At 37.5% G+C, this 13,675-nt stretch overlaps 1 protein-coding gene across 3 annotated transcripts; it reads right to left on the bottom strand.

The window, feature by feature from the left end:
• Window positions 1–509: 509 nt before the first annotated feature.
• On the bottom strand, window positions 510–11,192 carry LOC146161152 (uncharacterized). Of its 3 annotated transcripts, XM_083384596.1 has the most exons (12): window positions 11,066–11,192; window positions 10,440–10,552; window positions 9,222–9,351; window positions 8,231–8,395; window positions 7,533–7,625; window positions 6,770–6,995; window positions 4,831–4,971; window positions 4,693–4,750; window positions 2,999–3,739; window positions 1,991–2,199; window positions 1,858–1,930; window positions 510–1,160 (listed from the first exon to the last, which is right to left on the bottom strand). In XM_083384596.1, the coding sequence occupies exons 1-12, from the start codon at window positions 11,127–11,129 to the stop codon at window positions 996–998; spliced, it is 2,178 nt and encodes a 725-aa protein (XP_083240722.1). In that variant the 5' UTR covers window positions 11,130–11,192; the 3' UTR covers window positions 510–995. The 3 variants fall into 3 exon arrangements, with proteins under 3 accessions (XP_083240722.1, XP_083240720.1, XP_083240721.1); XM_083384594.1 differs by having other exon boundaries at window positions 1,858–2,199; window positions 10,446–10,552; XM_083384595.1 differs by having other exon boundaries at window positions 1,858–2,199; window positions 10,446–10,552; window positions 11,072–11,184.
• Between the last annotated feature and the right edge of the window lie 2,483 nt (window positions 11,193–13,675).

Below are 13,675 nucleotides of genomic sequence, written 5' to 3'. Positions count from 1 at the left end.
GCAAGATCACGAAATCCAGCTTCGCAAAGATACTTATAATTGTGATTTCTAATAATGAAGTTTTCTAATGCCATGACCTACAGTATGAGAGTTATGCCTGTGGCCCCCCAATCACCGCTCCGTGGCCCCTCAGGGGGGCCGAAACCCTGGCTTACACCTTCACCGCGGCATTGGAGAAACTCCGATTGACAACAGTTACTGAATTTGTGGCCAGTGACGTATCATTGTGAAAGCTCATTTATTTAACGAACGACAATGTTCGTAAACGTTGGAAACGATTTATTTCAATCGGGGTTGCCCAAAATCACCAGAGTGCCAGTAAGATTGACTTGCTCGTGTACCCACGAAATATCTCTTGGGTAACCCAGTTTGAGAACCCCGAAGATAAACTGTCTACACGCGGACTTGCATATAACTTGAATAACCTACGTCCAAAAAAGTAGGCGATGAAACAGGTTTAAACACTGTGGTTGTTTTTATTTAATTTTTTTTACCGTAAAGCAGCAGCTTCCACCAAAAAGTGCATTTACCAAATCGAGACATTAACTCGGTCGGTACATAACTACACATACACAAAGGTCAGTTAACAGTGGTTGAGCAAAAAATAAACGGTCACAATGGCACGTCGAATACGGCGGGGTAAGGTGTGAGTTAGGAAAAATACTTCGGGCGTGTTTGCTGATGCCGTTACTACTACGCGTTGTACAATACACGAAACGCCACAAGAGTGGCGCCATACTTTCGTTTGGGCACATCGGACGCAGTGATAATAATGCGACTCCGACAAGCAAAAAGTAGTAAAATACAAATGAAAAGAAAGAACCAAGCCACGAGTGGCCTTATTTGAATTCTACATTTACGAAACCTATGTTGCGAACAAAAGCAATGTCTAACAGCACGGTTATGTGGAAGCCTCAATATAAAAGTGGGGCTAACGAAAACCAAGGTACGGTCATGCGGTGCAAAACTACGACGCTAGCGGCAACAGCGAGTTGCTAAATGTCGGTGACGTCAATTTCCTCCTCGGATTCGACTTGCAGCTTGACCTTCTTCTCGTTGACGAACAGGCCGCTCTTGTGTTCCTTAATTTGCTGTCGATTTTCCTTGCGCTGACGTTGCTTCATCAGTTTGGCCCACTTTCGCGCCTGCCGCTGTCGGCGCTGCAAGATACGCAAAATACAACATGTTTTTTTGTTGATGTAAAACTATGCCTTTAACTAAAAACTGAGAAATGAAAATAACGTTTACGGGTGTCGCCCATAACTTTAAGGTATTACCTTGTACGCGATTTTAGATGATATTCAGACCACATTGTTGTGGATGTTTACAAAAAAGTTTTTCTTTTATGTATATAAATGATGTATTTTATGGGATCTGAAATCATTGACAATAGGTTTCTTCTGATCCATTAATAATGAGCTAACGCGTTGAATAAAGAAGTGAAAGTCAAAGTTTGCAACAACAGGTTTATACTTTTGACACATTAAGACAACTATTTATTTAGAATATTTCGATATAAAGCATAAATAGGTGTTGTGGTTGGGGTTTGTTTGTAACGCAATGAATTTATGCGATCGTGTTTAACTTAGTTCAAATGTCCGACAGGTCCAACCAGCCAGCAAAACGCAACTCGTGGTTTGCCACACCACAAAGGTTAACATTTGAAAAGAGTGGATAATAAAATTACTGGGTAGCAGCACGACACTCGCCACCAGGACGAGTCCGGTGTATCAAAACATGGATAAAGAACTATCGCTCTTCTGGTGTACAAAAAGTATAAACCGAGCGATTTCTATATATTGATATGTTACCTGGTGGAGCTAACTCTATTTAAAAACCTATCTCCAATTTCCTCACCCGGTGATCTTTCTGCGCGTCCGACAAGGTCTTGGGCAGGTTACCGTCGCTGTTGCTCCGTCTCAGGCCGCCACTGCCGCCACCGGCCCCAGAAGTTGACGCCGAGATGTCCTGCTGCTGTTTGCCCACATACCTCGGCTCGTCTGCGCTTTTGCTCGGCGAAGGCTGGTTCTGGGGCGTCGCGCCTAAAGGTTCGGTATAGGCGCTCGTCAAAGCCGCGGCGGTCGAATTCAGTTTGCCCAGTTCGCGCGAGAGCTTGTGGCTGTCGATGTCGTCCACTGACATGCTGGTGACTGGAGGCCGGTGCCCGGCGCCGATTATATTAACGATCTTCAGTTGCTCCTGTAATTCAACAGAGGATGCGGTTAGACCAGTGGTTCTCAACAGGGGTGCCGCGGCGCAGATAGAATTTTTAACAATCTGTTTTTTCTTTATTGGTAAGTTTCTTTATAAAACTATTTGTGTACGAGAGACATTATATTAAATGTCATTTTGCTACATGTTTATAGTTGATTGCGTTTTTCCAGTTCCATTTATAGTGACATTTTAGTAAAATACTCAATTAAAATTACAGTCGGGGAAAATCTGTTTATTATTTTGAGGGGTGCCGTAAAGGCTGAGAATCACTGCGTTAGAACAGTTGTCACCAAAATACGGCCCGCAGAGTTAAATCTAGCGGTCCGCGGCATATTTCTTATTTACTAAATTTTCATGAAATTTTACATTGAATGGCAATTTATTTAAGCCAATGATCAAAACTAAATCTTTGAACATAATTTAACCAAACGCTCTGATGCCGAAATCCCCAACAAGCGGCGTTCCAGTCATTAATCAGTTTGAAAAAAAATTTAAGTGAAAAAAGATCAATTGTACATAATGCGTCAGAAGTCCTTTTTAGAATTTTTGCTCTCAAGTCTAACAGGAAAGACAAAACATGGTATATAATAGAAATCAAACTAAAACAAACCAAAAATATTAATCGAGGAGGATCGTAAAATAATCACGTTAATCAGTGCAAAAGCTCAAGGCTGCCGTCTGTGTTACGATAAACCCTTTGGGATTTTGCGGCCTATATACCTGCCATTTCTGCCACAAACACACGATGAATATACACTAATGTAGACTTTAACGCGACCAGCACCTGAAGGCCCATCGTCTTGTTAATGCGCTCGCTAAGCTGCTCGATAAAGCCAAGTCGCTCCTCGGGCGGCATCCCGTTCCAGTTGTTGATGCTGAGTACAATCGGCACCTTGGATGACTGCTGGGCGCCGCATCCCGCTCCGTCGCCACAAGCGCTAGTCGACGTCGCCGTGGACAGCAGCAGCTTGGGGCTGTTTACCTGCAGCTGAACCTGAACGGGAGCGTCCAGGTTGGTGCTGGCGAACTTTCGCGTCTGGTCCGTTGCCTGGTAAGTGCCCGGGACGCGGGGTGGTGCAGGTGTCGTGGGGACAACGGGGGTTAATTCAGGGGGCGGCGGCGGAGGAGGGGGAGGCGTGGTCAGGGGCGGCGGCTCGACGGGCAGGACTAGCATTTTGGATTCCACAACCGGCGTGTTAGGTTCGTCGGTTCTGTACCCTTCCTCGTCTTCAACCGAAGCCGCGTCTATTCCGCCGTTACCAGCGAAGTAATTAGGCGTGTCAGCAACAACTGGCATCAAGCGGAGTCCCAGCTGTTTTTGTCTGCTCGCCGGTGCCGGGTTAATGTCGGCGTTGCCGCCCAAATCTCCAGTGGACATCGGAGAGTCGAATCCCAGCGGATTGTTGAGCGCGTAGGGCAACAGGTCCGTCGGCTGCTCGACGTGCTGCATCGTACAAAGCGAACTTGTAGGTTTGTTCAGGTACATCGAAGCGCCCTGCCTTAGGTCCATCGGCGAACACTGCTCCTGCATCGGTAAATTGTCCGTGTTAAAGTTGGTTCACATTACACGCGTCATTCAATTTGCACAAAAAGCGTTGCCAGCGTTAACGGCAAATTTCCTCGCTCTTAACCGAAGGGGTCAAAGTTGAAATATTTCAACTGAACCAACCATTACGGTTGACAGCACGGAAAAGCTACGGTTGCCGCCGACAAGCAAACATAACTATAGACCAAGGCTTTTTAGTCATAGAAGGCGCACGTTTGGATCTTAAAAAACGTGGTGGCGCACTGGCGTAACCTCTCGAGCCAAGTATAGCGGTATTTCTCTTGGATTGCTTGCTATTTTTATTACAAATTTGAAAGAACGAGGCATTGTTTTATATCATAAAACATTTTTGACTTTCTCGTGGAGTTGCGGTCTTCCATGGCGCAGCGGTAAAGACGCGCTGCTATAGACTAACAAGATACTCGACGTCAAAAATAAACAGGAATATAACGGAAGACCATCTTGTTGTCATAGTATGTCAGGAAGCATCAGCATGTTTAAACAATTCAAGGAATGTTCGGAGTTTTGTTTAACACACATAGCCTTGCAACTATATACAATACATGTTTTGGTTGTAAGATCTACTTTCCTATGAATATATTACAAACGGAAGCAAGACGTTCGAAACGTTTTGCTTGGTTTCGCCTTATCCCTTATGTCTTATTTTTTATATAGCAATAAAATTCGTTTTGGCTTGAAATAACTATCACCAAACCATATCACCAAGACGGCTAAGTTAACACTCCTACTCCTACAAAATACATTTCAAAGATAATTTTGAGCAGTTCTTAACTAAAATAGTAAAAAAGTGTCCTAAAGAAAAGTTTAGTATCATTATGTCACCAATATTATCATAAGAATATCAGACAAGCAGTTTCAACCAGTATCGAATATAGGGTCTGATCAAGTACATCCACAAGTTGAGCACATACCTGCGTGGTATCGGACACCGTCGGTTTTGACATCGCCCGAATTTGCCGCTTTTTCAACCTGAAAGCATTTAATAAATACCGTTCGTTAACACTTTATTTGATATAAACATACAAAATAGGTTGGAACAAAGCGTGTACTTGTTTCTGTCGGTTGGCACGGAACAGCTAGGCCCGATATCGGAATGCGCGTCGCAGTTTGAAACGTCGGTTCGCTGCTCACGACAGTCGAAGTCCAGCTCGCTCATCGAATCGGGCCAGTCCCCGTTGAGAAATGGTGTCCTGGAATGCAAAAGCTACAGGTCAGAACGCAAGCCCCCCTGACTCACCAAGCGCTAGGTATACTTTTGATCAGGGTGGTCCGAATTTTTATTCTAAGGGCTACATACAATACTCTATAACAAGTGCTTCCTAACCTTTTTTAGTTCGCGACCAACTTTTAGTGCAAGTTTTATTGTGCGACCCACAATTATATGTGACAAAAAGAAAGAAAAACAAACTAATGAGAAAATAAGCAATGCATATACACATGCAATTTACTAATAATGCGAAACCTGGGCTTTCACATTGGATTGCTACCTTTTTGTTACATTGTTACACAAATGTCACATAATGACAGGAAATGATTTCCAAATCTAATAGAAAACTGTAGCATTTAAAAACCGCTCGACCCACCTGAAATAGCTTCGCGACACACTGGTTGGGAAGCACTGCTCTATAAGTTCCCGTGTTACAAGAATATTTGTCTAATTGGTTAAACCAGTGATTCCTGAGGTTGGCATCTATGCTTTTTATCGAAATTAACAGCGTTAATGCAAACAGCTTTCGCCTTTCGCGCAAACTTCGCATCATGTTTTAGTACGTCAAGACTTTTTGGGGAAAGTCTTGTTCGAACTTAATGCTAACATTCCAGATTGCTATAGTAACCTGTATAGTGTATATCATACATATTTGTAAGTGTTTTTATAAATATAATCACTTGCACTAGTTGTACTAGTAAAAAATTTTGCCTTTCTGGCTAGCGGTCCGTGAAAGTTATTTTGTGATTTTACTGATCGGCAAGCGTCAAGTAGTTAAAAACTTACTGCATATTTTTTTCACTTAATATAGGGTCGTACGTGAACTGAACACTTTATAAAACCTTCTGATTGTGCGCAAATAGAAAAAGATTGTGTTTATTATTAATTAAACAATGTTCCGCGGGACATAGCTAACGATATGGCCCGTGGGCCTGACGTTGAACCACCCTGCTTTATACAACAAATTTTCTCAGCATTTTCAATCAATGTAGCTACGATAATGCGTTTAGTTTGACTACAGACAGGTTTGTATTTAATAAGCAAATAAAAGGTATGTCGCTTGTGAGGTTTAGAGGTTGCCCAGTGGGTAAAGCAATGGTCGCGTATATAGTTTGACTTGCACTTTTCGCTTTTATGGTTGGTATCTTGTCGAAGAAAATAAGTGTCAATATACTTTCAGTTAAATTTGTAACATCGCTGCAGAATCTCTGAAAATCAACCAAACGGAAAATGCAAGAAATAAGGGCGGGGCCTATTAATTATTAATATGAAATTCACAGAACATGTTGGCCTGACGCAAAAGCTGGAAAAACTGAATCAATAGTGCGACACCAAAATTGGCGTTGGAGATACGTGACTGCGCCTACAACGCGACTAACGTCTGCGGAATAAGAGCCATTCATAAAAAAGTTTAAAAAACCACAAGCTTTAAACGTCAAGCCTTATTTGGCTGCAGACAACGCAGTTTTAAATGTGGCCATAAACGCGAACCACAAACAATACAGCCAGAAGTCAGACAATAGTGTTTGTTTCGTTTTTTAAATATTTTATTATTTTGTGTCTTGTATATCCATTTATTTAGTTGAGCATTTGACTAACATTTTTTATATTTACAGCAATATCTGTACATTGTATGTTTTTATTAGTATTTTTGTAGCAAAAACAGAGGAGGGAGGGTAATGATAAAAATTTTTTTTAAAAAGACAAAAATGCATAGAAAAGTTTTTAAATATAAACAAATTTTTTCTCTGAAATTAGTGGCAATGTGCGTTAATTTGTACCTGCAACTTATGCTTCCTTCCTCCAACAAGCTAAAAATGTTGGTTGAAAAACCCGAATCTGTGTCCATGACGCCAAACGATTCAGAAAATAGAGAGTCGGAAAACAGGGAGTCGCCATCGAATAGCGAAGAGTCGTCATTCATGCTGAAAAATGCCATGTCAGCTGAGTCGATATCTGAACTGGCGATAGAGGCACAGCCTGATGTAGGGCTGGAATGGTGATATGCTGAAAATAAATTGCCTTGTCAAATGCCAAAAGTGAAAAATATTTTTTGGTAAATTCCACTTGCATAACTTTTCAAGCAGAACTGATGATACCGTGTTTGACTGCAGTATTCTGAAATATTGTTTCAGATATTTTTTAACCTTTGTGGTCCTTTTTGGATGATAGGTAATCTTGTTGAATTGTTTACATAATAATTAAACAGTACGAATTAAATCAAAACCATTCAATTAGGTGAATAAATTAAATACAATAAGAAACCACATCAAGACATATGCTACCATGTAACCAGAAGGTTTTTGTGGGTTGACCTGACATTTAAATCTATTAGTTTATGCTGTTGGTGCAATGGCTTTATTGCCGTTGGTTTCATATTCAATTTTTTTTTTTACCTGAAGTAAACGAAAACCCACCAAAACCACAAGGCTTTTGTGGGTTGAACTGACATTTAAATCTATTCGTTTATGTTGTTGGTGCATAGGCTTTATTGCCATTGGTTTCATATTTTTTTTTTTTTGGTTGAGTATTGCTTCTACTAACCTGAAGTAAACGAATGTCTGAAGTTACCGCGCTGACTGACTTGTGGCCTAGAGCATTCTGGAATAGAGCGAGAATCCCATGCAGAACATGGCACTAAATAAAATATTTTGTTACTTTAAACAGAGATCAAAAAATAGCTTTCTGATCAAATGTAATATTAACTGGTGCGAAAATTTATAATAAAAACATTTAATATTCTAACATATTCATTTTATGAGGAAAGATTGGGTTTGACTAGCGTTGCATTGATACAATCCAAGTTAGCTTAGTATGACCCAGTTTACTAAATTCAGCATATTTTTAAAATGAAATTAGGCAATCCAATTTATTGATTTTTAATTAAGCATATGACATATGGTTAGATTCATGGGAGGGTGTATTGTGATAGAGGAACCCAAGACACCAAACAAACAATGTGAGATTTTGGAGATAGAGAATATTGATTTTGTAAACAGAAAGCCATGGATCTTTGCCAGTAAGGCAGCTTAGTCTACGAAACCATGTCAAAAATAGATAATTTATTATCTAATAACATTGATTTTTTTGGTAAAATAGACTGATCTACTAAACGCTTAACCCTGAACAAGTAAAACAACATGATCAGAACATAATCAATAACAGAACATTATTCCTTAAAATGTGGAAATAATGATTTAGGATGTTCAATTTTGTTTTCACGCATTGTAAATTACACTTACTTGTCGAACTAATGTTGCAGAGGCTGCCAGCAGTCCTTCTGGAAGCGGCAGTATGTGCCTGAACTGGGGTCAAGTCGTAACCCTCATCCCAAGGTAATTTATCGTCGTGGTTCCATGATGAAAGGGATGTGGTGTTTATCAGATTAAGGGTGCTTGCAATGTTTGCTATACAAAGTACATGTTTTTATTGTTACTTAATGTCACTTTTGTTGCAGTAAATTGGGGTAGTCAGTCAAGCAAGACATAACTCGCGAGTGCCCTTTGAGCAAAAATTAGTCATTGTAATCAGACCCACTGTACAAATTATTATGACAATTACTGAACCAAAAAATTACATAAATCGCTTACAATACAGGCTGCTGAACTACAACCAAAATTGAATGAGTGCATCATACATTGTAATAAGTCCTATGTATTCAATTGTACGGTTAACCATCGATGCAGTTCATACATAACTATGCTAACACACCGTAGTAGTGGGCAGGTTAAACCATTTGCGCAAAATTATTGCAGAAAATTTGCAAACAACTGTTATTTTATCAGATTAAGGGTGCTTGTAATGTTTGCTACAGAGTACATGTTCTTATTGTTACATTTGTTGCAGTAAATTAGGGTTGAGATTTTCTATTCGTCAGTCGGACAAGACACCACTTTCGAGTGTTCTTGAACAAATATTAGTTGTCATTATTAGACCTAATGTACAAATTATTTTTGTCTGAGAGGCGAGTGCAAATTTGAATTCAATATCAACCCTGCAAATTATCACCACTACAGCAAGATTCAGCCCAAATAGCCCAAGCACAAATATGCAGCAATTGAGCAGCACAGAAGGCAAAATTCTAAGCAAATGTTAGCTGAAGAACATGTGGTGTAAACAAGGTCTGTTGTCAGAAAACACAGGCATTGTCTAAGTTTGAACAGGCCATGTCGCATAAATTGTAGATGCTTATATATATATATATATTGTCAAAGCATTGTTTTTTATTCTCACCTTGCGTATCTATTTTGTGGCTGGTGTAGGTGGCGGTCGATTGGGTTCTTTGGACAGCCTTATTTCTATCTCTGCGCATTCGAGCTGCAACTGAACCATGACCAAGACTGTTGTCATCCCAGCTGCGACCCTGGACAAAAATAAAATATTTGCCTAAACTATCTCAGTTTTGACCAGTGAAGCCATATATATTAATCAGCAAAATTAGGGCTTTTTAAGGTGCAAAAATATTTTAGGTGAAAACGGATTATTACTGTACCATATTCTAAATCTAATGCATACTTCACATTGACTTTTTCCTATAACATTCTGTATTTACCTGGCACTGCCATATTTTTTAAAAAGTTCTGTATGGAGAAAGACATTCTGGCAAGGTAAGCCAGGCTCACAGTTTTTTTTTTTGTAACATTTAGTTATGATCTTTACCATCTAATAAGTGAATAACATAAACCTACAGAATTATCTGCAGCCATTTTGATGCTATGTTAGTACTTTTGTGTGAACAATGCTGATACTACATTTTATGTAGTTTATGTTTTATCTGTATGACTATTTAGTGGGATATTTTTTATATTTGGGCGTTCAATAAGGGTTTAAAGGTAAAACTAAACAATTAAATTTGCTAAATCAGGGATTAGAAACAAAAAATAAAAACAATTGCACTTAGGCAATAGTCATACACAACACAGCTAAATGCAATATTAATTATAAAGTTTAGAGATATCGTTGTCTGTACATTTCAGCCGATATTTTACTACGAAAACATGATATAGTTTTTTTTTCTATTTCACGTATATACATATAAAAATTGGTATCGAATATCGGTTAGCAAAAACAAAAATCGGGTATCGGTGTTGTCCGAAAAATTAATATTAGTCGTCCCTTTAAAATAGATTCCTACTATTAGCAGAGGGATATAAAACAGGGATATAAAACATTCAGTTTTGTTGGCACAGTGCTGGTTTCAGCTCCACACAAAGTACTGCTAAAACACTCCGCCTTAAGTACACAACAATTACAAATCACAAGCAGTGTTCAATCGAAAAATATCACTATAAATATTTATTTCTGAAATTGCTTGAATAATTTAGCTTAAAAGAAAATCAATAAAAGTAAATTACTATGTAATATATAGATTTTAACTCAAATGTTCTGTCAAACAGCATAGATTTAAGTAATTAATTAACATGGACATTTGGACATAAGTATTTAAAAAACACTTACAGTAATAGGTTTTTTTCTTGACCTGGCAGTAACATATTCTCGATAGTTTGAACACGAAGCATAATCATAGGAGTTTGTTGTGCTTGTCCTTTTTCTTGTTAACGAACCTTAACAGTTACAAAGTAGAAAGTATTACAGAAAAAAATTGTATAAACATTTAATATAAGTATAAATATGCTAAATGCTACAGTACCTGGCATAGTATACTAAAAAGAAAACGCTCTTCCGGTACTTTTTATTTTCTCCAGCGTTTCAACCATCTATGCATGATGCCTTTGTCAGGGAATGCAACAACACCACGCAAAGTAAATCGACACAACAAGGAGATAAAAATGTGATAAGAAACAAAAATTTAAAAAAATAAAAAGCATATGGCGACACAACACACAAATCAGTTTTATATTTTAACACCTGTTTATTTTCCAACTTCATACAAACATGCGTGTTAAAAGATAACTGACTTTTTATTTGCTTTTTTGCGTTTTTTTAGTTTCCATGGTGTCAATCATTGTGTTGTTGCATTTCCTGATAAATGCATTGTACATAGGTAGCAGAAAACATTGGAGAAAGTCAGTAGGTACCAGAAAAGTTTTTTCTTGTTAGTATCTAAAAAAGTATACCCGTACTAGTTCTTCTCATGTTCGTCAATGACGTTGGCAGAAATTGGGAATCGGGATCATCCATACTGAATGCTCCTGTTTCTTTTTATCCAATTCATTTATATCATAGTACTTTAATAGGTTTCACTATAACATTAAAATCAAAACATTTAGTAGGTTAAAACCTATTACATGTATATATAAAATTTAAAAAATGCACTACATTAGAAATAAAAGCGTGTGTGTAGAATTGCACCACATTTATTTTACAACTGACGAAACAATGTGTCAAAGTTTAAATTGCAAGGAAGGCATAAATATATAAGATTAAATAAAACTTGACCCACCCAAACCCAAATGCTAACTCTCACCCTAACCGAAATATTGTTAGCAATATAAGCCCACGGACGAACATGGGCACCAAAAACCATGGGACTCTCTTTAACAAGATTTCAAAAAATTTGAATCTTTCAATTATGCCCATGTGCAATAATTATTTTGTTCATTTGTAGTTTGCAAAAATCTGTAATTATCTAAACTCTTGAATTCATTGGAAACCTTTATAAAATTGTGCAAACTTATAAAAATATCTATAAATCAAGGACGAAAAATCACTCTAGAAAAATTAAAGCCTAAGCCAACTTCACGTCGCACAATGTACTTGTAGCCTCTCTGGCTAATAACGATAAACAAATAACGACTTACAGGAACACACACAACATAAGAATCAAAACTTCGCGTGCGGCTGATTTATAGTTAAACAACATAGCGTCATTTTCTCTACAGACGAGAAACGGCTAGCCTAAAATATTTTGTTAGAAATCTTGAGAATAAATCACAAACCGCAACGGAAAAGCGATCAAGCATATATAATATGTGCTGTACCTTAAATTGTGTTTTCTGACACTAAAATGTGTTTTCTGACACTGTTTTTTCTCGTAAAAAATTGAACTGATTAACAAAAACCTTTGGTAAAACAATAATGTTAAAACTAATCACACAAATTTACGTTTTCGTGGCAACTGAAGTTTGCTAAAGTTTTACACTTGCCTTCCGATTTGGCGGGAATAAAATACTCCGTTTAGAAAAATTCTAAAAAAGTTTATTTTTACAATAATTTTTCGCGAAAGCAATTATTCAACAGATCAAACTATTGTACTAACCAGTGAGTCGAACCGTTTAATTTATCCAGTGCAGATTCGGTTCGGATTCAATGTTTTTTTTGGTTCAATCAAAGAGATTTAAGTCCAATCTTTGGTCCAATCCAGTTCAGGATTGGGGTTCGGTTAAGTTTTAGGTTCTTTCAAAATATTCGGTTCAGTTCCGGTTCGTCTCCTTAAAATCTTGCGAAAAACGGATCAGGTTCTGTTACTGTTCGCAAAAAATGGCCCAAAACCGTTTCATAAAGTTCCGGTTCGACTCCCTAAATTTTAATCTAAGAATAGTGGCGTAATAAAAACATGCAGCCTGCAATGAAATATTTAACAAAAATAAAAAAGTAACACATATTTTATTGAATTTTTTTTTTTTTTATCCTTTTTTTCACACTGCCAATTATCACGAACACTGACAATTATCACGGAGGACGTTTTGACCAAAAATTCAGTCAAAGCCTACTGTGTGAATTTTTCTCAATAATTAAAAGTGTTTTAAACCTGATTAAGTTTAAAAAATAAATAATTAGTAAAAACTAGCAGGAGTATAAATATAAATTTACTACAATTATTTTCAAACTTTAATAGCAATTAAAGAGGAAAGGAAAATTATTCATACGCTCGAAACCTTTTAGATTTTAACATCTTCGGAACAGGGAGACCATTTTACCGCAAATGAGAATTAAAAGAATATAGGCCTTATAGACCTACATCAATATTGGCATATATTAGATAATGCTGCTTAATACGTCTTGGTATGCCATTCCATATATTAGTCCGGTAGTATTTTTTGGCAGTTTACATTTAATTAAGATTACCGGTACCGAGATAAAGTCATTTTAGCTGTTTGCGAAGCGTTTTCGTACAAACAACTGTGTCAAAACAAATAATAATAAAGGCGAATTTTCTCGCGTGAATTTTTCGTGGCAAACAATTGCAATACTTTTAGACTTATTTTAATTACACCGTATGGATCTGGGGCAATATATGATTATGTAAGGCAAATTATTTTCCTATTAAAAAACCTGTTTAAAACATTTAACCTATGACTTTACAAATTCCGACATAACATGATGTCAGGTGTAACGTGTTTCTACCAGGTATGCCTGCAGCAATATTAATCAAAAATAGCTCCTCTGATATTTGAACTAAAATAACCAGAGAGAAGCTGTTTAATTATTAATATGATGTATGTCATAAAATATAACATTAGAATATGGTAACGCTAGGAACTGACATTAACCCAGCACCACGCGGCAGAGGCTACTGGAAATTTAATACATCACTATTAAATGACCAGCATTACAAGGAAAAAATAAGAAAGGTAATCACTTATTATAAAGCGGAAAACCATATAGACGAAACCGATCCTTACGTTAGATGGGACGCCTTGAAAGCAGTGGTTCGGGGAGAAACTATAATACTCGGCCGAACTAAAACGAAGGTCAAATATTAAGAAAAACGATTTGGAAAAACT

This window comes from Ascidiella aspersa, chromosome 3, assembly GCF_963924565.1.
Source record: "Ascidiella aspersa chromosome 3, kaAscAspe10.2, whole genome shotgun sequence".
In the NCBI taxonomy this organism is placed as follows: Eukaryota; Metazoa; Chordata; class Ascidiacea; order Phlebobranchia; family Ascidiidae; genus Ascidiella; species Ascidiella aspersa.
Note: the sequence above shows the minus strand (reverse complement) of the source record. Positions and strands in the feature narration are given on the sequence as shown.

Bases quoted from the DNA above. Each gene is read 5' to 3' on its own strand.
- LOC146161152 (XM_083384594.1), bottom strand. From the start codon at position 11,129: ATGGATGATCCCGATTCCCAATTTCTGCCAACGTCATTGACGAACATG. The intron at 8,396-9,221 runs GTGAGAATAAAA...TACTTTGTATAG, and splicing joins CCACAAAATAGATACGCAAG to CAAACATTGCAAGCACCCTT. The intron at 3,740-4,692 runs GTATGTGCTCAA...TTACCGATGCAG, and splicing joins CGGTGTCCGATACCACGCAG to GAGCAGTGTTCGCCGATGGA.